The 25,403-nt window shown below is 36.1% G+C and overlaps 2 protein-coding genes across 3 annotated transcripts in view; both read left to right on the top strand.

The window, feature by feature from the left end:
* The window catches only part of lrp2b (low density lipoprotein receptor-related protein 2b), a 54,845-nt gene extending 37,895 nt beyond the window's left edge, over positions 1-16,950 (top strand). Inside the window, 28 exon segments of the mRNA XM_058061207.1 lie at positions 67-290; positions 1,675-1,852; positions 1,917-2,113; positions 3,304-3,549; positions 3,619-3,744; positions 3,825-3,944; positions 4,022-4,138; positions 5,918-6,034; positions 6,123-6,260; positions 6,342-6,464; positions 8,505-8,633; positions 8,714-8,845; positions 10,239-10,364; positions 10,449-10,592; positions 10,669-10,834; positions 10,911-11,039; positions 12,262-12,482; positions 12,558-12,740; positions 13,808-13,927; positions 14,245-14,332; positions 14,400-14,464; positions 14,548-14,752; positions 15,219-15,276; positions 15,363-15,485; positions 15,559-15,633; positions 16,252-16,317; positions 16,459-16,515; positions 16,735-16,950. Of these exon segments, the coding sequence (XP_057917190.1) occupies positions 67-290; positions 1,675-1,852; positions 1,917-2,113; positions 3,304-3,549; positions 3,619-3,744; positions 3,825-3,944; positions 4,022-4,138; positions 5,918-6,034; positions 6,123-6,260; positions 6,342-6,464; positions 8,505-8,633; positions 8,714-8,845; positions 10,239-10,364; positions 10,449-10,592; positions 10,669-10,834; positions 10,911-11,039; positions 12,262-12,482; positions 12,558-12,740; positions 13,808-13,927; positions 14,245-14,332; positions 14,400-14,464; positions 14,548-14,752; positions 15,219-15,276; positions 15,363-15,485; positions 15,559-15,633; positions 16,252-16,317; positions 16,459-16,515; positions 16,735-16,761 (3,700 nt within the window). The 3' untranslated portion in view covers positions 16,762-16,950.
* A 1,594-nt stretch (positions 16,951-18,544) lies between these two features.
* The window catches only part of mpp3b (MAGUK p55 scaffold protein 3b), a 21,910-nt gene continuing 15,051 nt past the window's right edge, over positions 18,545-25,403 (top strand). For both annotated transcript variants that reach the window (XM_058061529.1, XM_058061528.1), the window contains exons 1-2: positions 18,545-18,728; positions 25,153-25,323. In XM_058061529.1, the coding sequence (XP_057917512.1) occupies positions 25,299-25,323 (25 nt within the window). In that variant the 5' untranslated portion in view covers positions 18,545-18,728; positions 25,153-25,298. The remainder of the gene's footprint in view (positions 18,729-25,152; positions 25,324-25,403) is intronic.

The following is a 25,403-nucleotide window of genomic DNA, read 5'->3' as shown; positions in this document are numbered from 1 at the left end:
GAGTTCACATATAAGTCACTCGTCTGATTCCTAGTGTCTAATCTATCACTTATTTACCCTTTGCAGCTTTGCAGACATGGATGGCAAGAATCGACACCGAGCTATTGCTGGTTCATTGCCGCATGTTTTTGCAATGTCGCTCTTTGAGGACGTGGTGTACTGGACAGATTGGAACACGCACAACCTGGAAAAGGCTCATAAATACACCGGTGAAGGTCGCGTGGTCATGGGCAACAACACACACCGACCTTATGACCTTCATGTGGTCCATCCGTACAGGCAACCAAAAAGTAAGATACTTTGTACACAGATGGGCAAATGTATTTGTTAATGGTAATGGTTTTATTTCATTTGAACATGCATCAGATTACAATTGAATGCATCCCATAATCAGTTCACAGTTCCACATGTCCAAAAGGAGTAGGAAGAAGCAAAGCTTATTAAATCCTACCCCTCCATCTGGTACTTTTACAATCAGTAACTGTTAAATTTGTTCACTTCCTGCTTTCCTAATATAGTTTAAGGTGTGTTTGTTTTTTTAATTTAATTTTAATTTTAATTTTAATTTTAATTTTAATTTTAATTTTAATTTTAATTTTAATTTTAATTTTTGTCACACACCGAAGTACGAGGTGGTATGACCATACAATGACATAATGGGTACCATAGTAACTGTCAATATATATATATATATATATATATATATATATATATATATAGCCCATCATGACTGGACAAAGCTTATTAAATCCTACCCCTCCATCTGGTACTTTTACAATCAGTAACTGTTACATTTGTTCACTTCCTGCTTTCCTAATATAATGTAATTGTTTTTTATATTTAATTAAATTTTTGTCAATTAATTTAAGTTTTAAGTTTTAATTTTTTTAATTTGTGCATTGTTTGAGGGTCTTACTCAATCCATTCCATAGTTCGATTCCACATACTTGAAATGCTATGGCTTTTTAACGTAGTCCTAGTATATAAGTGTTTCAAATGTACTTCTTCCCTGAGATCATATCTCTCCTCTCTTGTAGAGAAGTATTGGATGACATTTTTAGCTAATTGGTTTTATTTCATTTGAACATGCATCAGATTCCAATTGAGTGCATCCCATAATCAGTTCACAGTTCCACATGTCCGGAAGAAGCAAAGTTTATTAAATCCTACCCCTCCATCTGGTACTTTTACAATCAGTAACTGTTACATTTGTTCACTTCCTGCTTTCCTAATATATTTTTAATTTTTAATTTTTAATTTTTAATTTTTAATTTTTAATTTTTAATTTTTAATTTTTAATTTTTAATTTTTAATTTTTAAGTTTTAATTTTTAAGTTTTAATTTTTAATTTTTAATTTTTAATTTTTAATTTTTAATTTTTAATTTTTAATTTTTTTTACGTGCATTGTTTGAGGGTTTTACTCAATCCATTCAGTGTTTCAAATGTAGTTCTTCCCTGAGATCATATTTCTCCTCTCTTGTAGAGAAGTATTGGACAACATTTTTTTCATTAAGGAGTGGGAAAGGAGGACACAAACAATAGCAACACTAGCATAGCTCTGTGAGCTAGTGCTAACATTACAATCACATTTTAACAACAACTTCATGCTAGGTTCAGGTTCAGGTTCTGACCTGGACAGTAGCTCATAATCTAATCTACTTCCTACGTTGCAGGTGAGAACCCCTGCTCGTCCCACACCCTGACCTGTAGTCATCTGTGTCTGATTGGGCCGGGTGGTCAGAAAGCCACGTGTGAGTGTCCGGATAACTTTATCGGCATATCTGTGGGTTTCAAGATCCAGTGTGTTGCCGACTGCTCCAGCACCCAGTTCCGTTGCGGGGACAATGAGAGGTCTGAAAGCATATTTTTGGTCATGTAACTTAGAACCAAAGACCTAATGATAATATATCATTAGGTGTATTCCTATATGGTGGAAGTGCGATGGCCAATCAGACTGTGGAGACGGCTCAGATGAACCTCAGACCTGCCCTCCACGTTTTTGTCCCATTGGCCGCTTCCAATGTAAAGACGGAAACTGCACCTATCCTGGCTTCATCTGTGACGCCCATCCAGATTGTCCCGATGGTTCCGATGAGGACGCCGTTCTCTGCAGTATGTCTACTCACAACTTTATTTGGTAATGGTAATGGTAATGGTAATGGTAATGGTAATGGTAATGGTAATGGTAATGGTAATGGTAATGGTTTGATTTCATTTGAACATGCATCAGATTACAATTGAATGCATCCCATAATCAGTTCACAGTTCCACACAGTTCTACTTTTACAATCAGTAACTGTTACATTTGTTCACTTCCTGCTTTCCTAATATAGTTTAAGTTTAAGTATACATTTTTTTTTAAATAATAATATAATAATAAATGTAATTTAATTTAATTTAATTTTTGTCACGTACCGAAGTACGAGGTGATATGACCATCCAATGACATAATGGGTACCATAGTAACTGTCAATATAGTGATATATATATATATATATATATATATATATATATATATATATATATATATATATATATATATATATATATATATATATATATATATATATATATATATATATATATATAGCACATCATGACTGGACAAAGTTTATTAAATCCTACCCCTCCATCTGGTACTTTTACAATCAGTAACTGTTTTTTTATATTTTATTTAATTTCATTTTATTTTATTTTATTTTTGTCACGTACCGAAGGTGATATGACCATACAATGACATAATGAGTACCATAGTAACAGTCAATATAGTGATGTATATATGGTACTTTTACAATCAGTAACTGTTACATTTGTGCACTTCCTGCTTTCCTAATATAATTTAATTAAAAAATAATAATTTAATAAAAAAATAATTTAATTAAAAACATAATTCAATTAAAAATATATTTAATTGAAAAATATATTTAATTGAAAAATATATTTAATTGAAAAAAATAATTTAATAAAAAAATAATTTAATTTAATTTAATTTAATTTTTGTCATGTACCAAAGTACGAGGTGATATGACCATCCAATGACATAATGGGTACCATAGTAAGTGTCAATATAGTGATATATATATAGCACATCATGACTGGTTCAAGACTCTTCATCCTTGTATTTAGCAAACATCAACTGCTTGTATTGTTTCTTGAATTGGCTCATCGTTGTGCATTGTTTGAGGGTCTTACTCAATCCATTCCATAGTTTGATTCCACATACTGAAATGCTATGGCTTTTTAACGTAGTCCTAGCATAGAAGTGAAAAAATGAAGCATTATGAGTTTTCAAATTGCTCTAGGTGACCACCGATGCGAAGTCAACCAGTTCCAATGCAAGAACAAGATGTGCATCCCCATGTCCTGGCACTGCGACGGCTCCAAAGACTGCTCTGACGGCAGCGACGAGGACGCCGAGACCTGCGCCAAGAGAACCTGCCGACCGGGCGACTTCCAATGCGCCAATGGCAACTGTCTGCCATCCAGCTATGTCTGCGACGCGCAGGACGACTGCGGCGACGGATCGGACGAACCTTACGAAACCTGCAGTGAGTAACGCGGACTTTGCTGCTTTTTTTCTCCAACGTCTACTCACCCTTCTGATCTTCCTCTCTTAGTGGGCCCGGACTACAAGTGCGATGAAACCGAGTTCTCCTGCAAAACAAACTACCGCTGCATTCCTCAATGGGCAAGATGCGACGGCACCAACGACTGCATCGATAACAGTGACGAGCAAGGCTGCGGTCAGTGCTACAAACCACATGACCATGCGTGTTTAACGACCACGAAACTCCATTCAGTAGCCTTTATATCTCTCCAACAGAGGAGGTGACCTGCGACCCACAGGGCGATTTCCGTTGCGACAACCACCGCTGTGTCCCCATCCGCTGGAAGTGCGACGGCACCAACGACTGCGGCGACGGCTCGGATGAAAGAGACTGCCGTGCGCTACATTTCTTCCATTTTACCGACACATGATTTCATAAAAAAAATGACTCATGAAAAACTGTGTGATTCCAGAGCCCAGGCCTTGCACAGAGAGCGAGTTCCGATGCGACAACGCGCAGTGCATCCCCGGGAAGTGGGTGTGCGACCATGATAATGACTGCGGGGACAACTCGGATGAGCGAGACTGTGGTAAGCAGAATAAACACACATGCATTGGAGGTTAGAAAGCATTAATATTAATATTAATATTAATATTAATATTAATATTAATATTAATATTAATATTAATATTAATATTAATATTAATATTAATATTAATATTAATATTAATATTAATATTAATATTAATATTAATATTAATATTAATATTTATTATAATTAATTTAAAAATAATTATTTTATTTTATTTTATTTTTATTATATTTTTGGTCATGTAACGTAGAACCAAAGACCTAATTAATATTCATATTAATATTAATATTCATATTCATATTCATATTCATATTAAGATATAACATTAATATCAATATAGCTATCGCTATTGCTATCGCTATTAATATCAATATTAGTATTAATGTTATATTAATATATATAATAATAGTAATGTTATATTAATATTAATATATATAATAATAATGATATTATATTATTATATTCTGCATCATACATTGGTAGTGTATTGTCTGGTTGATGCGGCACAATACTCTTACTGTAGTACTGTAGCTATATATGCAGTATATGTATTTACATTCCAGCAGCCATTTTTATTCATTCATTCATTCATTTTCACGAGTGTCGCAGGGGTGCTGGAGCCTATCCCAGCTGTCTTCAGGCAAGAGGCGGGGTACACCCTGGACTGGTGGCCAGCCAGCCAATCACAGGGCACATATAGACAAACAACCATTCACACTCACATTCATACCCATGGACAATTTGGAGTCGCCAATTAACCTAGCATGTTTTTGGAATGTGGGAGGAAACCGGAGTACCCGGAGAAAACCCACGCATGCACGGGGAGAACATGCAAACTCCACACAGAGATGGCCGAGGGTGGAATTGAACCCGGGTCTCCTAGCCGTGAGGTCTAACCACATGACCACCCAATCATGAAAAACTATATTAAAAAATGCTGCATACAACACATATGTATTTATTCCACTACAGGAGATATGTCATGTTACACATATCGGTATCGACAATTGAGAGTTGTACAAAATATCAGCTAAAATATCGGTTTTCGGCAAAAAAGCCAAGATCTGACATCCGTAGTCATTTTAGTAATTGAAATAATAAAGAAAAAAACATGTTTTTTTAAAGTTGTAATATAAGAAACAAACAAAATAACAAAGAAACTTTTTGTAGAATTTTGGGAAATTTAGGTTGCAGAAAAAGTTGTAATGTTATGTTGAGAATGAAGTCAAAATATCATCAGAATAAATTCATTCATTTTCGACCACTTATCCTCACGAGGGTCGCGGGGGTGCTGGAGCCTATCCCAGCTGTCTTCAGGCGAGAGGCGGGGTACACCCTGGACTGGTGGCCAGCCAATCACAGGGCACATATAGACAAACAACCATTCACACTCACATTCATACCAATGGACAATTTGGAGTCCCACATTTTTGGAATGTGGGAGGAAACCGGAGTACCCGTGCGTGCAAACCACTTGTCCACCGTGCAGCTGGAATAAATTCATAATTGACAAAAAAATTTCTAAGAAGAGAGTAAAAGCGGTAGAAAATGAATGAATGAAGTTGAAATAGTTGGTGGGTCAAACATGTAGTAATATGAGAAAAAAAGAATCTGAATTTGATAGCACACAGTTTAAATTTAAAAAAGACGTGTTTGTCAGTCCCCTCAAGTTGTGCATCAAATTTTGTGATTTGGCTAAATTAAGTGTAAACATCGATATTTCCGATGGGTGTCACAATAGTTTTGTTCACAAATTGTATGCCACCATACTTCCAGAGTTGCAGACATGTCGTCCAGGCTTGTTCCAATGCGACTCGGGTCATTGCATCCCGTCTGTGCTGCAGTGCGACGGCCGTCCTGACTGTCAGGATCTATCAGACGAGACCAAATGTCGTAAGTCAATCAAGTCAAATTGTTCCACAGTCAGTTCATTTTTAACAACATATTTTGGTACATAATTCGTATTCTATCTCCCTCTCAGCCACTCGTTACCCGGGAGGTCGTTGGTGCCCACAGGGGCAATTCGAGTGTGCCAACCATCTGTGTCTGTCCCCGAGCTGGGTGTGTGACGGCAATGACGACTGCGGCGACGGCTCTGATGAACAGCTAGCTTTATGCCGTGAGACTTACAGTCCATAACATAGTAAACATCATTCATGAGAAGCTATTAATAAAACGGCTTTGTGTGTCTTTCTAACAGTGAACATCACCTGTGAGATGCCATCGAGATTCCGCTGTGCCAACGGATACTGTGTCTACTCCGGCTTGCTGTGCAACCAGAATGATGACTGTGGAGATGGCAGTGACGAGAAGGAGGAGCTATGTATGCACTAACATATCCGTTAAACAAACGTAAACATATTTTAGCAGAAAAAATATATATATATTAATATATATTGTATTTTTTTATTAATTTTTAAAAAAATGCAAATAATTAATACATTGAATTTATAAATAATTTAGTTGATTTAGTTCAAGATAATTTAATTAATTAAATATTATGTCAACATTTCTAAGTGCAAATTATACCTTAAATACCTAAATAATTTAGTGTTGTTTTATTACCTTTTATTTAAAAACTATTAACAAAATATTTAATAAATAATTTATTGAATAAAAAAAAATTTAAATCAATAATTTGCAATAAGATAAATTAAATAAATTCAATGTTATTGCAACATACTACAATAATTTAGTTAAGGAAAATTCTAATGAATATATTGCTGTATGAATATTTGCAAGAATTCATTAGATTTTGCTCAATAGAATAAGAGTTAATTTCTCTCACAATGGGAAAATTTGGTATTTTTAATAGAAAAATAAGAAAAAAAGGAATTAAAAATAAATAAAAATTGAAAACATTTAAAAATAAATTAAAATAAAAATTTTAATTTAAAAATAATTTAGTTGATTTAGTTCAAGATAATTTAATTAATTAAATATTATGTCAACATTTTTAAGTGCAAATTATACCTTAAATTCCGAAATAATTTAGTGTTGTTTTATTACCTTTTATTTAAAAACTATTAACAAAATATTTAATAAATAATTTACTGAATAAGAAAAAATAAATCAATAATTTGCAAGGAGATAAATTAAATTAATTCAATGTTATTGCAACATACGACTAATAAAAATACATTTTATTAGTAAATAATTTAGTTAAGTAAAATTCTAATGAATATATTGCTGTATGAATATTTACAAGAATTCATTCTCTCACAGTGGGAAATTTTTTAATGCAAATAATTAATACATAAGCAGTAGAAAATGAATGAATGAATTTATGAATAATTTAGTTGATTTAGTTCAAGATAATTTATATTTATATTTTTTACAAGAAAATAAACAATGGGATTTTTTAATGCAAATAATTATTACATTGAATTTATGAATAATTTAGTTTATTTAGCTCAAGATAATTTAATTAATTAAATGTTATGTCAACATTTTTAAGTGCAAATTATACCATAAATACCTTAAATTCCGAAATAATTTAGTGTTGTTTTATTACCTTTTATTTAAAAACTATTAACAAAATATTTAATAAATAATTTATTTAATTAATAGAAATAAAATCAATAATTGCATTAAGCTAAATTAAATTAATTCAATGTTATTGCAACATAATAATAAAAATACATTTTATTAGTAAATAATTTAGTTAAGTAAAATTCTAATGAATATATTACTGTATGAATATTTGCAAGAATTCATTAAGTGGTGCTCAATAGAATAAGAGTTTTAATTTCTCTCACAATGGGAAAATTTGGTATTTTTAATAGAAAAATAAAAAAAGGAATAAAAAAAATAAATACAAATTAAAATAAATAAATAAATAAATAAAAAATTTAAAAAAAACTATGTACATAATGATCAAATATAATAATATATAATATAATATATAATAAAGAAATATGTATTGTATTGTCGATCTATTGTTATATGGATGATTAATCAATTGTATATACCCATAAGCGTACTCTATATGTGATAAATTGAAGTTCAAGCTAGACTTACCGGCAGGTTGCGGCCTCACCAAAGATTAGTCTGAGCACCGCTAATACCTCCTGACCTTTGCCCTTTAAGGCCATGGGAAATGGGAAATGACAAAAACGGCATCAGTGTCTGCGGTTGAACACAACAAAGCCGTACGAAAAAAAAATAAAAACCTACAAGAGATATGAAAATTGTATGGAATTGTTGCACAATCAGCTTTAGCAGCAATCACAACAAATTATATTAAATCTGAGGGGAGATTAAATAGCTAGGATTTTGGATGGGAGAAAGAATTATGTGTGTTGCATTCATGTTTGTAGTTTGCGGACTGATTGCTACAAAGTCAAGATGCTGTCTTTTCCAGGCCGCCAGCCCACCCTGCCCCCCTGCACACTGGACCAGTTTAAATGCACCAATGGACACTGTGTGCCTCTGCCCTACGTATGCGACCACAATGACAACTGTGGGGATCGCACCGACGAGTTGGGCTGCAGTAAGTTGCACAAGAACGTTACAGTTGGTCGGACTGGTCCATAATACTGGTTCTCACCCTCGATTTGTGGTTTGTCTCAGATTTCGGCCACGATCGGAATTGTGAGGAAAAGGTTTGCCAACAGAATTGTATCAATCTGAACGGAACCGGTTTCATCTGCTCCTGCCGGCCCGGATACATGGTGGACCCCGACAACACCTACAATTGCCTAGGTATGCACGTGACCTTGAGTTAACCTTCCTCTTGTGTTAGGGTCGGCACCGACCCGGTTTACATTTTAATTTTTTAATGGGCTTGCCACCTGTGCTGTGAACCTCGGGCCCGGTGTGCCAATGGCTACCATGCTAGCACCTAGCAAGTCAGCCTCAAGTACCGAAAAGACTGACGCAGTCCCATAGTGTCCCTACATCATGCCATGTGTCTATTTGCCTTTAGACATGAGTAAATTAGCTTAAATGCTAACATGCTAACGGTTACCATGCTAGCACCTAGCAGGACAGCCTCAGGTCCTGAAAACTTTGGGGCAGCCCCATAGTGTCACCACATCATGCCATGTGTGTATTTGCCTTGAGACATGAGTAAATTAGCTAAATTGCTAACATGATAACGGCTACCATGCCAGCACCTAGCAAGACAGCCTCAAGTCCCAAAAGTGTCCAGGGAGTCCGATAGTGTCCCCACATCATACCATGTGTGTATTTGCCTTTAGACATCAGTAAATTAGCTAAAATGCTAACAGTCATCATGCTAGCACCTAGCAAGAGAGCCTCAAGTTTACAAAGTGCCAAGGTTGTCCTATAACCTCCCTACATCATGCCATGTGTCTATTTGCGTTTAGACATTAGTAAATTAGCTTAAATGTTAACATACTAACGGCTACCATGATAGCACCTGGCAGGACAGCCTCAGGTCTTGAAAAGTTTGGGGCAGCCCCATAGTGTCCCCACATCATGCCATGTGTGTATTTGCCTTTAGACATGCGTAAATTAGCTTAAATGCTAACATGCTAACGGCTACCATGATAGCACCTACTGACAGCCTCAAGTCCCAAAAGTGTCCAGGGAGTCCGATAGTGTCCCCACATCATACCATGTGTGTATTTGCCTTTAGACATGAGTAAATTAGCTAAAATGCTAACAGTCATCATGCTAGCACCTAGCAAGAGAGCCTCAAGTTTGGAAAGTGCCAAGGTTGTCCTATAACCTCCCTACATCATGCCATGTGTGTATTTGCCTTTAGACATGTGTAAATTAGCTTAAATGCTAACATGCTAACGGCTACCATGCTAGCACCTAGCAAGACGGCCTCAAGTCCCAAAAGTGTCCAGGGAGTCCGATAGTGTCCCCACATCATACCATGTGTGTATTTGCCTTTAGACATGAGTAAATTAGCTAAAATGCTAACAGTCATCATGCTAGCACCTAGCAAGAGAGCCTCAAGTTTGGAAAGTGCCAAGGTTGTTTTTAGTGTCTTTTATAGCTGATTTAATACACGGGTCAAAACCGACCCGTTAACATAAGAGATGATACCAGAAAGCTAACACAAGAGGAAGGTTAAATAGAACCAAGTCACAGAAGATCTCTTGTGTTCTCCTCGCTCATGCAGACGTCAATGAGTGCGAGGTGTTCGGCACCTGCCCTCAGCTCTGTAAGAACACCAAAGGCGGCTACGACTGCGAGTGCGCTCCCGGATACCGTCGAGTCGGCAACGGCGATATGTGCGAAGCTGAAGGTGAGGTCTTACATAGAATTGAAGGTCTTACATTCGATTCTAACCAATCTCTACTGATATAACTCTTCTATTTCCTCCTACTAGGCGCCACTCCATTGTTACTTCTACCCGAGAACATTCGTATCCGGAGGTTCAACCTTCAGACGCAAGCCTACCACGACTTCCTCCAGGAGGCCGAGCGCATCGAGGCGATGGACTACGACTGGGATCACAACAACACCGGATTCAGTGAGCGTTTCAAGCGAGAACGTACCAGTTAGGAACTGAACTTACAGAAGTCAACATACCCGATATTTTCCATCAGGTATGGTCTACTTCACCGTGTCCAGCAGGGGCTCCGCCCCAGGCGCCATTAAGAGAGCTTATATACCTTCGCTGGACGACGGCAGCAACAACATTGGAGCTGCTGTTGACCTCGGGATTAAGTACATCACCAGACCCAATGGCATTGCCGTGGACTGGGTGGGCAGGTGAGCTTTGGACCTTAAAAGTGATACTGACGTTTCACTTTTTTGGGGTTTAGAAAGTACTTTTGTGTTGTCTTAGGAACCTGTACTGGGCTGATGGCAGGCTGAGGAGGTTAGAGGTGGCCATGTTGGATGGACGCTACAGGAAACACTTGGTTAAGACTGATCTGGGCGAGCCGTCTGCTGTGGCAGTCAATCCACGACTGGGGTAAGACCAGCAAATAAAATGACAACGGTCTGTATTTATTGTCAGTAAAATGTGGACAATTGACGGTCAGTCAGTCACTGGCCAATTCTCCGATGATTATAACCTTTAAGCCTGTATCTCTATCTCTATCTGTAGTATCTGTATCTCTATCTCAATATGTATCTGTATCTCTATCTCTATCTGTAGTATCTGTAGTATCTGTAGTATCTGTAGTATCTGTATCTCTATCTGTATCTCTATCTGTATCTGTAGTATCTGTATCTGTATCTCTATCTGTGTCTCTATCTGTATCTGTAGTATCTGTATCTCTATCTGTATCTCTATCTGTATCTCTATCTGTATCTGTAGTATCTGTATCTGTATCTCTATCTCTATCTCTATCTCTATCTCTATCTCTATCTCTATCTCTATCTCTATCTGTAGTATCTGTATCTGTATCTCTATCTGTGTCTCTATCTGTATCTCTATCTGTATCTGTAGTATCTGTATCTGTATCTCTATCTGTATCTCTATCTGTATCTGTCGTATCTGTATCATCTGTATCTGTATCTCTATCTGTATCTCTATCTGTATCTCTATCTGTATTTCTATCTGTAGTATCTGTATCTGTATATGTAGTATCTGTATCTGTATCTCTATCTGTATCTCTATCTGTGTCTGTATCTGTAGTATCTGTGTCTGTAGTATCTGTGTCTGTATCTGTATCTGTATCTGTAGTATCTGTATCTGTATCTGTATCTGTATCTGTAGTATCTGTATCTCTATCTCTACCTCTATCTCTATCTCTATCTCTACCTCTACCTCTACCTCTATCTTTATCTGTAGTATCTGTATCTGTAGTATCTGTATCTGTATCTGTATCTGTATCTGTAGTATCTGTATCTGTATATCTGTATCCCTATCTGTATCTGTATCTCTATGTGTATCTGTATCTGTATCTCTATGTGTATCTGTATCTGTATCTCTATGTGAATCTGTATCTGTATCTCTTATCTGTATCTATATCTGTATCTCTATCTGTATCTCTATCTGTATCTCTATCTGTAGTATCTCTATCTGTATTATCTGTATCTGTATCTCTATCCGTATCTCTATCTGTATCTGTATCTGTATCTGTATCTGTATCTGTATCTGTATCTGTATCTGTATCTGTATCTGTATCTGTATCTGTATCTGTATCTGTATCAACATCCACCCAAGCAAAGTACCAATGTTTTTGCAGGATGTTGTACTGGTGTGACCGCGGCGAGGTAGCCAAGATTGAATCTTCTTGGCTGGACGGTCAAGAAAGGAAGGTTCTAGTGTCCAAAAACCTGGGTTGGCTCACCGGTCTCTCCATTGACTTCACCAATAACGACAGAATCTACTGGTCAGACTCCAAGGAGAGCCGCATCGAATCAATTCTACCCTCTGGAGCGGACCGCAGAACTGCAGTCTACATCGGTGAGGACAGTTAAACAACTTTGAAAAAAGGAATGTACAGAATAATTGCATTATTCTTATTTATTCCGTCTTTAGATGTGAGGAGGCCCTTCAGCGTGAATGTGTTTGAGGATCATGTTTACTGGAGCACGCAGAACAAAGGCGAGGTGTTCCGTCAGGACAAGTTCGGCAAGGGTACCAAGACCAAGCTGCTGACAGTCGGGCCCTGGCTGACCCAGGTGTCTGTGTACCAGCAGCAGAGATACAACTCCATCAATAGTAAGAGTATTATTCATTCATTCATTCATTTTCTACCGCTTATCATCACAAGGGTCGCGGGGGTGCTGGAGCCTATCCCAGCTGTCTTCGGACGAGAGGCAGGGTACACCCTGGACTGGTGGCCAGCCAATCACAGGGCACATATAGACAAACAACCATTCACACTCACATTCATACCTGTGGTATCGCCAATTAACTATGGAGTTAATTTGAGTTAATTAACCTATGTAGTCACCAATTAACCTGGCATGTTTTTGGAATGTGGGAGGAAACCGGAGTACCCGGAGAAAACCCACGCATGCACGGTGAGAACATGCAAACTCCACACAGAGATGGCCGAGATTGGGATCGAACCCGGGTCTCCTAGCTGTGAGGCCTGTGCGCTAACCACTCGAGTAATTTTGTTATCATGTTATAATAGCTAACCACACAACCGCCGTGCAGCCCCTGATTTATTTATATAATATATTACATATCTTGGACTGCATGGCGGTCGAGTGGTTAGCGCGCAGACCTCAGAGGCTGGAGACCCGGGTTCAATTCCACCTTCATCCATCTCTGTGTGGAGTTTACATGTTCTCCCCGTGCATGCGTGGGTTTTTCTCCGCGGAATCTGGTTTCCTCCCACATTCCAAAAACATGCTAGGTTAATTGGTGACTCCATAGGTTAATTAACTCCAATTAACTCCATAGTTAATTGGCAATATCATAGGTATGAATGTGAGTGTGATATGTTAAAGATATGTTAAATATTATATCAATAAAACAGGGGCTGCACGGCGGTCGTGTGGTTAGCTATTATGACATGATAACAAAAACGGCTCGAGTGGTTAGCACACAGACCTCACAGCTAGGAGACCCGAGTTCAATTCCACCTTCATCCATCTTTGTGTGGAGTTTGCATGTTCTCCCAGTGCATGCGTGGGTTTTCTCCAGGTACTCCGGTTTCCTCCCACATTCCAAAAACATGCTAGGTTAATTGGCGACTCCAAATTGTCCATAGGTATGAATGTGAGTGTGAATGGTTGTTTGTCTATATGTGCCCTAAATGGTCCTTGTGTTTGCAGTGAAGAACCCATGTAAAGGAACGTGCAGCCACCTGTGTCTACTGCGCCCGGGGGGCTACTCCTGCGCCTGCCCTGAAGGCACCGAATTCGTCCCTGGAAGTAAGACGCAATGTGACGCAGGTATGTCAAACTAGAGACCACAGTTGAAATATGAAATATGAAAATATGAAAATATAAAAATATGAAATATGAAATATGAAATATGAAATATGAAATATGAAATATGAAAATATGAAAATATATAAATATGAAAATATGAAATGTGAAATATGAATTATAAAAATGTGAAATATGAATTATGAAAATGTGAAATATGAAAATGTGAAATATGAAAATGCGAAATATGAAAATGCGAAAATATGAAATATGAAATATGAAATATGAAATATGAAATGTTTTAAATAGAGACGGTGAGTGAGCGTGTTTTTTTTTTTAAGGATTTGACCCACCACCCACCATGCCGCCACCGTGCCAGTGTCAAAATGGCGGCACTTGCTACTTTGATGACAACCAGGCCCTCTGCAAGTACGTAGAATAATATGGATGGTGTGTTAAAAGTAACATTATGTAACATTTATGTCCTCGGTCTCAGGTGTCCTCCAGACTGGAAGGGCGAGTACTGCCAGACGAGCGTATACGACGTCGTGGCATCATCAAGTACATGGACAGAAATACAACATTAGAAATCAATTTGTATTCATTTTTACTCAGCCTCCATTTTTCCTCCTTCATCTGTGCAGTCGGCATTGCCATCGGAGTGACGGTGATCATCCTGCTTCTACTGGTTGTACTGGTTTATGCTGCCAGGAAGAAGTCCAACCTGCTGGCGAGGCTACACGTTAACCTGCACGTTAACCTGCCATCCATGCCCTCCATGCCCTCCATGCCATCCATGCCCTCCATGCCATCCATGCCTTCTATGCCATCCATGCCCAGCTTCTTGAGGTATAATGCACCATTATGTTACATCACTGTAAGCCAGGGGTCTCAAACTCAATTTACCTGGGGGCCACTGGAGCTAGGGTCTGGGCAAGACTGGGCCGCATCAGGTTTTCCAAAAAATAAAAAAAATAAAAAAAATTATTAAAAACAGAAAAATATACAAACTTTTTCAGTGCTTTGGTTCCGATTTTCTACAATAAAAGCTCTGATAAAACATTCCACTGTTCTCAAATATCATAATTTTTATTTTTCTGCACACAATAAGATGAAAAATTAATAAACAAATCAAGAATAAAGAAAATCAATCAATCAGTAATAAATAAATCTAATAATAATAATAAAAAGGCAAATAATAAAAGCTTTAGAAACCACATATAGTTGGTGGGTAGACACAATTTTTTTTTCAGATTAAAATGAACAAAGCATTGAAAGTTGATTTTTTTTAAAATATATTTTTTCTGTTGTTCAGAAAAAGCCAATCTCCAGACCTGTCAAGACTAGAAGACCCTGAACCAAGGTTGAATGCGGTAGGTACAAATGAAAAAAAACAAAAAAACAAGCGTCACTGTGCTTGATGGATCTTCTTTGACGTTCGCCGACTTTCCGTTGCCAGGTTCCGTGTATGTCCTTGGTGGAGACGGAGCAGAAGAATTTTGAGAATCCATCCTATGAGGCTGAAAAACAAGCCGGTAGTCGAAGCGTGCCGACCACTGTTGCACCCGATGGAAGCGCCAAGGTCAATAAAACGACACAATTGCGGTGTTTTTTGTATTTTGTATTTTATTTATTTTTATGTCATATTTCTACAGAAGAGTATCATGAATCCACTGTACATGGAGGAGGAGGAGGAGGAGCCCAAAAGAATGAGTAAACCTGCCATCAAGGTGATTCCAAAATATTCACCTCCATTTTTCCCTTTAATATTTGCAGTCTTCTTTATTATTTTTATTTTTATTTTTATTTTTATTTTTATTTTTATTTTTATTTTTATTTTTATTTTTATTTTTATTTTTATTTTTATTTTTATTTTTATTTTTATTTTTATTTTTATTTTCTGCCGCTTTTCCTCACGAGGGTCGCGGGGGTGCTGGAGCCTATCCCAGCTGTCTTCGGGCGAGAGGCGGGGTACACCCTGGACTGGTGGCCAGCCAATCACAGGGCACATATAGACAAACAACCATTCACACTCACATTCATACCTATGGACAATTTGGAGTCACCAATTAACCTAGCATGTTTTTGGAATGTGGGAGGAAACCGGAGTACCCGGAGAATTGAACCTTGGTCTCCTAGCTGTGAGGTCTGCGCGCTAACCACTAGACCACCGTGCCGCAATTTTTATTTTTATTTTTATTTTTATTTTTATTTTTATTTTTATTTTTATTTTTATTTTTATTTTTAGTTTTATTTTTAGTTTTAGTTTTAGTTTTAGTTTTAGTTTTAGTTTTAGTCTTATTTCATTTCCGAGGCCTGAAATGAACTCTTTTTACTGACCTTGACAGGAGGCGTTTGAGAACCCGGCGTACACCGAAAATTCCGACATCACTTCACTACCTTCTAGCACTCAGGTAACCATGGAAACACCTGCAGAAAATGTTTAACTTCCAGTGCGGCACATTTTAATATCAAAATGGCCCCTGTGCCGCAGTTTGGACACCCCTGCTGGCATGTTTGTGTTCATTTTTTAATGTGATCTGGTTTATTTACAGAACATTGAACCCATCGAGGATGAGGGATTTGTGTCTTTTAAAAACCCGGTGTACACGGTAAGTGTATGATTTAGGTTTAATACAAATAATATTATTATATTAATAATATTTTTATTAATTTATTTTATTAATAATATTATTATAATATTGTTTGGTTTTGGGTGTAGTTTATGATCTAGGTGGAGTGTTTTTTTGTTGCTGTTTCTTAGTTTTTTTGTGTGGAGAAGGAAAAAAAACAAGTGTATACTAATAATTCTTTAACTTTTGTAATTCCAGAAGCCCACTGATAATTCCGACATCTAACATGGAGTCAACACATTTGTTTTCCACGTCTGCTTTATTTATAAATAAGAACAAATCAGCAAAATAAGTGCCAGATAAGTCATGTGTATGGTATGATTATAATGTAATACATATTATGATTTTCTTGTGTATATTCTGATTCCATGTAATTTCTACTCTTTTTTTTAAAAGCTATAAAAGTCTGTGGTTGGCTCAGCTCAACAAAACATGGGGTCTGTGTGTCAGTATCTTCTGATAAAACTTCTCTGTCATAAGTTTTTTCTCCTCCCGAGCCCAAAATGGGGACTTGGCAGCAAAAACACACAATTTTGTGGAACATCCGAACCTGACCAAATAGCCAAATTTTAGGTTCCTGGGACAGGAAGTGCAAGAAACCTTTTTAATCCTTAATTCAGGACTGCTATCAAGGTCAATTTTGGGAACAGGTGGTTAGGGAACTCTTCCAAATCCCCATCAGGTGTCCTAGTAGCAGCTTGTTAAAATATGAATAATAATAATAATTATTATTAATAATAATAAGTATTATTTTTTTCGAATAATAATAATAATTATTATTATTATATTATTAATAATAATGATTATTATTATTATTATTATTTATATAACGCAAAAACACAAAATTTCCAACAATGTATTTTGGCTGATAAACATAATATATAGAATCATACATGCATTATAATTGAATTGCAATTATAAAATAAATTCTAAAATAATAATAATAATTATTATGAATAATAATAACAATAATAATGATTATTATGAATAATAATTATTATTATGATATTAATAACTAATAATGATTATTAATATTATTATTATTATTTATGCAAAAATACAACGTTTCCAAAAATGTATTTTGGCTGATAAACATAATATATAGAATCATACATGCATTATAATTGAATTGCAATTATAACAAATTATAAAATAAATAATTATTATTATTATTATGAATAATAATAATAATAATAATAATGAATAATAATACTAATTATTGTGATATTAATATCAATAATAATGATGATGATGATTATTATTTATATAATGCAAAAATACTAAATTTCCAAAAAAAATATTTTGGCTGATAAACATAATATATAGAATCATACATGCATTATAATTGAATTGCAATTATAAAATAAATTTTAGTAAAATTAAAAAAATTATAAATTACAGTTATAATTATATAAATTATAGTATAGTTATATAATAAATTATAAATTATATACTCCGGTTTCCTCCCACATTCCAAAAACATGCTAAGTTGATTAGCCACTCCAAATTGTCCATAGGTATGAATGTGAGTGTGAATGGTTGTTTGTCTATATGTGCCCTGTGATTGGCTGGCCACCAGTCCAGGGTGTACCCCACCTCTCGCCCGAAGACAGCTGGGATAGGCTCCAGCACTCCCCCCGCCCCCACCCGAGACCCGTGTGAGGATAAGCGGTACAAAATGAATGAATGAATAAATACATTTCTGCAGTACAATATGTGCGTTTGTGTAACATTAAAACCTACAACGTGATGATTTCATGTGTTTCATGTGAAATAGACAATATTTGAACTCCCTCTTTTTAAAACCTCGTGGATCATTTTTTATTGTGTCTAAGAATACCCTATTATATTTACGCTTTGTCAAATGAAAAAAAATCTACTTCCAACCATTAAAAAAAGCAACATACCGCTACATTCTGTAGCGTTCAAATGAATGCTTAACCTTTGTGAGAGTCGGACTGTGAGTGGAAATTACGAGTTGCGCTTGAATGCATCACCGGATGGAAGAATGGCGACACCGGCCATGACGGGAGGGTGTGTAATGATGATGATAATGGTGATGAGAAAGGAGGAGGAGGAGGAACAGCAACAGAAATAAAACCCGTGTGGGTAAGCTAAGAGAGAGTGAAGAAGAGGGACCGAAAGGGGCTCAAGAGACGAAGGAGAAGAGAAGTAAAGAAGCTTCGAACAAGGTAAGGTGGCTCTCTCATGGCGTCGCTCCAAAGACAACACACCTGTTTATGTACCCGTATAGTTAAGCTAATCTTAGGATGAATGAAACGCTTTGTATTTGATATATATATAATAATGCACATTTAAACGTCATAAACTGCTTAAACAAACTAATATGAAGTATTAATATTACTCGTGTACATTGCGAATGCAGCACATTATCGACTTAATTAGAAAAAAACGGCATCTGTCATTCACTTTTTATTGGAAAGCCATTTTGACTGTTGAATAGGTGATGGGTGTACATGCTACAATGCTACAAAAAACAAAACAAAAACAAACGAGTTGTTCCTTAAGACTGGAAATAGTGCATGGAAAACCACTGAAAATAACCCCACATTTATCTTTATTTTTTAAATCATTTTTTACATTAATCTTAACATAAACCCATGCAATTTTGTGTTAGTCCACCAGATGGCACTACAATTTCCCTTTCGAAGCATGCAGCAAAATTTCACATATTTTACTTGTTTTATTTTACAAAGACTGCCTTGGTACTTTGTGTAAAGGAAAGATGCACCATGTGTTGTTTTTGTGATTGGGGGCGTAGTTTGATCCCTGTTCTTTTGGCGTGTAAATGTTTAACGCTATATAAGAGATGTTTAATCTTTGTGATAATGTGTTTTTTGAATAAATAATAAATGATAAAGCTCTGCATAAGACCGAACATTGAGTCTTTCCCGCAACAGCCACAGAGGTAATTTAAACATGCTAACTTTTTTAACCTTGTTCATATTTGATGTCATCTATTTATTCTCCACATTGTTATTATTATTGTTTATTATTATACGGGAGTCAGGCAACGACATTTCGTTGACAGTGTCACTGCTGAAGTCCATCCATCCAGTACAAAAAAATAAAAAAAATCCATCCATCCGGTACAAAAAAAATCAAAAAAATCCATCCATCCATCCATCTGGTACAAAAAATAAAAAAAAATCCCTCCATCTATCCATCCGGTACAAAAAATCAAAAAAATCTATCCATCCATCCGGTACAAAAAAATAAAAAAAATCCATCCATCCATCCGGTACAAAAAAATCCATCCATCCATCCGGTACAAAAAATAAAAAAAATCCATCCATCCATCCATCCGGTACAAAAATAAAAAAAAATCCATCCATCCATCTATCCATCCGGTACAAAAAATAAAAAAAATCTATCCATCCATCCATCTGGTACAAAAAATAAAAAAAATCCATCCATCCATCCATCCGATACAAAAACTCAAAAAAATCCATCCATCCATCCGGTACGAAAAATCCATCCATCCATCCATCTGGTACAAAAAAATCAAAAAAATCCATCCATCCATCCATCCGGTACAAAAAAATCCATCCATCCATCCATCCGGTACAAAAAAATCAAAAAAATCCATCCATCCAGTACAAAAAATCTATTCATCCACCCATCTGGTACAAAAAAAATCATAAAAATCCATCCATCCATCTGGTACAAAAAATCCATCCATCCATCCATCCATCCATCCATCCGGTACAAAAAATCAAAAAAATCCATCCATCCATCCGGTACAAAAAAATCCATCCATCCATCCATCTGGTACAAAAAAATCCATCCATCCATCCGGTACAAAAAATCATAAAAATCCATCCATCCGGTACAAAAAAATCAAAAAAATCCATCCATCCATCTGGTACAAAAAATCCATCCATCCATCCATCCATCCGGTACAAAAAATCAAAAAAATCCATCCATCCGGTACAAAAAATCCATCCATCCATCTGGTACAAAAAAATCCATCCATCCATCCGGTACAAAAAATCAAAAACATCCATCCATCCATCCATCCATCCATCCATCCATCCATCTATCTATCCATCCATCCGGTACAAAAAATCAAACGCATCCATCCATCCATCCATCGTCTAATGGAAGTGACAGAAGCAACCTGTTTTAGTAAGACGTTGTTTTTCATCCATCCTCTTGTATTTGTGATGCATATAAACACATGATAACAAGCTCATAGGGCGTTTGACCATCCAAAGCTTCTAATGCTTGGCTCAACACCAAGGAGACTGGCACTGAGTCAGGACCCTTGGCTGTGAAATGGCAGACTGCCTTCCCCAAATACACTCACAGCCCTCCCACTTGTGCTTGGCCTGACCATCCGTCCTGCTGTGTGTCACAGTGGGGTGTGATGATGAAGGTGTTTGGGAAGCCTTGTTGCTCTTATAAGCCTCTTAAGGGCCTTCTGGTTTTCCTGATCTCCTCTGCACTACATTCTCCTCCTTTATTTCTACACCCTTTTAATTGTTGCACCCAACAATTTAATTGTTATTAAACATAATAACTGCCCACAAACGTAATACAAATCTGCAGCTTTGAATGTAATAATCCCGCAAATGTAATCAATTTCCCACAAACGTAATAAAATTTGCCCACTGCAAACGTAATACTGAATTTTTACGTGAATTTTTACTGAATTATTACATTTTGTTTGTGTGCGTACATGTGCGTTTTAGTTATAGTATATTATTGTATGTGTGATTTTGTGTGTATATGGGGAAGAAATAATCCAAAGAAATAATAAAATATAATAATAATAATAATAGTAATAATAATTTTATTAAAACAATTGCAATTATCACAAGTATCTTTTTTAATTTAAAATAAATTATAATTTAATAATTAAAAATTCCTTTAATGTATTCAAATGATACTCTTTGAATAATATTTTTTCCACAAAAAAAAGAAAAAAAATTAAAATAAATTCTAATTGAATAATTAAAGATCCATTTAATGTATTCAAATGATACTCTTTAAATAATATTTTTTCCACAAAAAAAAAGAATTATCTTGTTAAAATTCTCAAAATGACATCTACACCTTCTCCCTCATTAAAAGAAAAAAGAACAAACAACAACAACAACAACAAAGATCATTATTTTGTCTCATATTACATTTGTGGGAAGTTATTATATTTACAGTTTTTCACTTTCCCACATATGTAATAATTTCCTGCAAATTTAATAGTTAATACATTTTCAGGAAATTCAGTACTACGTTTGCAGTAGGCAAATTTTATTACGTTTGTGGGAAATTGATTACATTTGCGGGATTATTACATTCAAAGCTGCAGATTTGTATTACGTTTGTGGTTTATTACGTTTATGGGCAGTTATTACGTTTGCGGGTGTAACAATGCATCATCAAAAATGGCTGCAAATCTGCAGACTAGAGAGTGAGAGCTTTACGGGAATAAAATGCTGGACTGGTGATTCATTTTGCATGTCAATACTTCATAGATTGAATATCCACTCACATCTGTTTTTCCTCTCTCGCTGGAACAAGAGAAGCAAAGGCTTAATCTGTAAATGTATATTAGAATAAAAGCTGTACAACTATAACCCCTCAAAATGCGCATACTGGTTTGGATCTCCATAGTACCTGTAATTTGGGTTTTATGCTGCTGATTCCGATACCGATCACATTGCACGTTACCGATGTTGTAGACTACTTAACATTTGAACATATCGTGTAGTAACCTCTTTTCTTGAGAAAATTCTGATTGTCCAGTCTCTACTTATGAATCAGATTCACGATCCTAACAAATATGGCTGTATGTTCAAAACAGACATTTTGCAGTTTTTTAACGTTGGTTTCAGCGGCTATCCGGAAGTCCTCCAGAGTACTTGGTAGTGTGAACAACAGTGGAGTGGGCGTGGCTGGAGACGAGTAAATTAAAACAGACCGTTTTTGCAGGAAGCACGAAATCCAAGAAAATACAGATGGAATAGGTGCAGATTCTGGAAGATGGATGGATGGATTTTTTTTATTTTTTTGTACTGGATGGATGGATGGATTTTTTGTACTGGATGGATGGATGGATGGATTTTTTTGATTTTTTTTGTACCGGGTGGATGGATGGATTTTTTTTATTTTTTTTGTACCAGATGGATGGATGGATTTTTAAAAAATTTTTTGTACCAGATGGATGGATGGATGGATTTTTTATTTTTTTTTGTACTGGATGGATGGATTTTTTTTTTTTTTGTACCGGATGGATGGATGAATTCTTTTGATTTTTTTGTACCGGATGGATGGATGGATGGATTTTTTTGATTTTTTTGTACTGGATGGATGGATGGTTTTTTTTGTACCGGATGGATGGATGGATTTTTTTTATTTTTTTGTACCGGATGGATGGATGGATTTTTTTGATTTTTTTTGTACCAGATGGATGGATGGATTTTTAAAAAAAAATTTGTACCAGATGGATGGATGGATTTAAAAAAAATTTTTGTACTGGATGGATGGATGGATTTTTTTGATTTTTTTTTGTACCGGATGGATGGATGAATTTTTTTTTATTTTTTGTACCGGATAGATGGATGGATTCTTTTGATTTTTTTGTACCGGATGGATGGATTTTTTAAATTTTTTTGTATTGGATGGATGGATGGATTTTTTTGATTTTTTTGTACCGGATGGATGGATGGATTTAAAAAAAAAAATTTGTACCGGATGGATAGATTTTTTGTACCGGATGGATGTATTTTTTTTTTTTTTGTACTGGATGGACTTCCTTTATTGTCATTGCACAATAACACAGCAATGAAACTGTCAACGAAATATTATTACCTGACTCCCGTATAATAATAAATAATAATAATAATGTGGAGAATAAATAGATGACGTGAAATATGAACAAGGTTAAAAAAGTTAGCATGTTTAAATTACCTCTGTGGCTGTTGCAGGAAATACTCATTGTTTGGTCTTATGCAGAGCTTTATTATTTATTATGTATTATTATGAACAGGGACCAAACCACCCCCCCAATCCCCTAACCCGCCTTACCGACTGGGTGAGAGACCTGCCCCCATTGTGTGGAGCTGTTCTACAGGAGTCCACAACTCAATACAAAGGGTCTAAAAATGAGCATAATAGTTTTCCTGTAAGAAATTAATATCCTCTGGAAAATGTCATCTAAACTGAATTACACAATATGTCACCAGGATACACTAAAATAACACAAAATAACTACACACACACACACACACACTGATGGGCAGATGGCAATGATCTGTGTATTGGTGACCTCCATGTCTCTCCAGAGACCCATACCACAGCAAAATGAGTCTGGCAAACAGGTGGCGTGCGTGCGTGTATGCGCGCATGTGTGTGTGAGATTGTGACGTACACTATGAAGTAGTGTTGCGTTTTTGGCAGCACGTAAAATATATACACATGCTATGTTTCTGTCTTTCTTTACGAGTCTGTTACCTTTTGTGTAAATCTGCTCCATTGTGTTTGGTGAACTCTCCTCCACCAGTGCCAGAACTGCCATCTTAAATGGGGGGGAGTCGAGATAATACCACCATATGGCCGATGGGAACCAAGATCAGTGGGTCAATGCAATGTGTTGTTGGCTTAGTGCTCTAGTAATTACAGAGAGGCAAATGAAGGAAGAGGCAGTGTAAAAGAAGGTTGAGTGTCCAGAGAGGAATTAGAAATATACGTACTTGGTCCCTCGTTTGTAGTGGTTAAGTCTACATTTCAGCAAAAACATAGGATTACATGTTAATAAATTGAATTTATAAAAAATATATATAAAATAAATATATTATAAATACATATTTATATAATATATATTATATATATACTATTATATATTTTTTTATGACTTTCTAACTACGTTAAAAAAAAAAAAAAAATATATATATATATATATATATATATATATATATATCAAAGGTTTCTGTGTTGGTTATTGTGTGGAGCTGTTCTATAGGAGTCCACAACTCAATACAGTGTTTAAAATAGAGCTGTGTGTTTGCAGCTTTTAATCAGAAATTAAAAATGTAACTGTTTATATATGTATGTAAAAATGAATGATTCTGGCTTTTTTAAATTCTAACTGTTTGCAGCAGAGGCGGGGTACACCCTGGACTGGTGGCCAGCCAATCACAGGGCACATATAGACAAACAACCATTCACACTCACATTCATACCTATGGACAATTTGGAGTCGCTAATTAACCTAGCATGTTTTTGGAATGTGGGAGGAAACCGGAGCACCCAAGGAAAACCCACGCATACACGGGGAGAACATGCATCCCCACACAGAGATGGCCGAGGGCGGAATTGAACTCGGGTCTCCTAGCTGTGAGGTGTGGCGTGGGTGGAATAAATTTAAAAAATCCAAGAAAAACAGATGGATTAGGTGCAGATTCCGGAAGATCTACAAAGGTTTCTGTGCTGGTTATTGTGTGGAGCTGTTCTATAGGAGTCCACAACTCAATACAGTGTTGAAATAGAGCTGTGTGTTTGCAGCTTTTAATCACAAATTAAAAATGTAACTGTTTAAATATGTATGTAAAAATTAATGATACTGATTTTTTTTTTAATTCTATCTGTTTGCAGTTGTTTCTGACATTTTTCACCTTGGTTGACATCAACGAGCATCGGGTATCACTGGAGGGACCTCGCCGTGGGTTTGGTTTACCCTCCTTCCCTCTTCTCCCCCACCCTTGCACCCACTTGCCTCGTCTGAATGACTCGGTGAAAACATGCCTGTGGTGTCGACAAACACGGGTACGACGCAATCCCATTATGATAAATATACGTATATACTGTACTATATGTGTATGTGTGTGTGTGTGTGTGTGTGTGTG

This window comes from Doryrhamphus excisus, chromosome 22, assembly GCF_030265055.1.
Source record: "Doryrhamphus excisus isolate RoL2022-K1 chromosome 22, RoL_Dexc_1.0, whole genome shotgun sequence".
Taxonomy (NCBI): domain Eukaryota; kingdom Metazoa; phylum Chordata; class Actinopteri; order Syngnathiformes; family Syngnathidae; genus Doryrhamphus; species Doryrhamphus excisus.
This window is presented reverse-complemented; position numbering and strand designations above follow the sequence as displayed.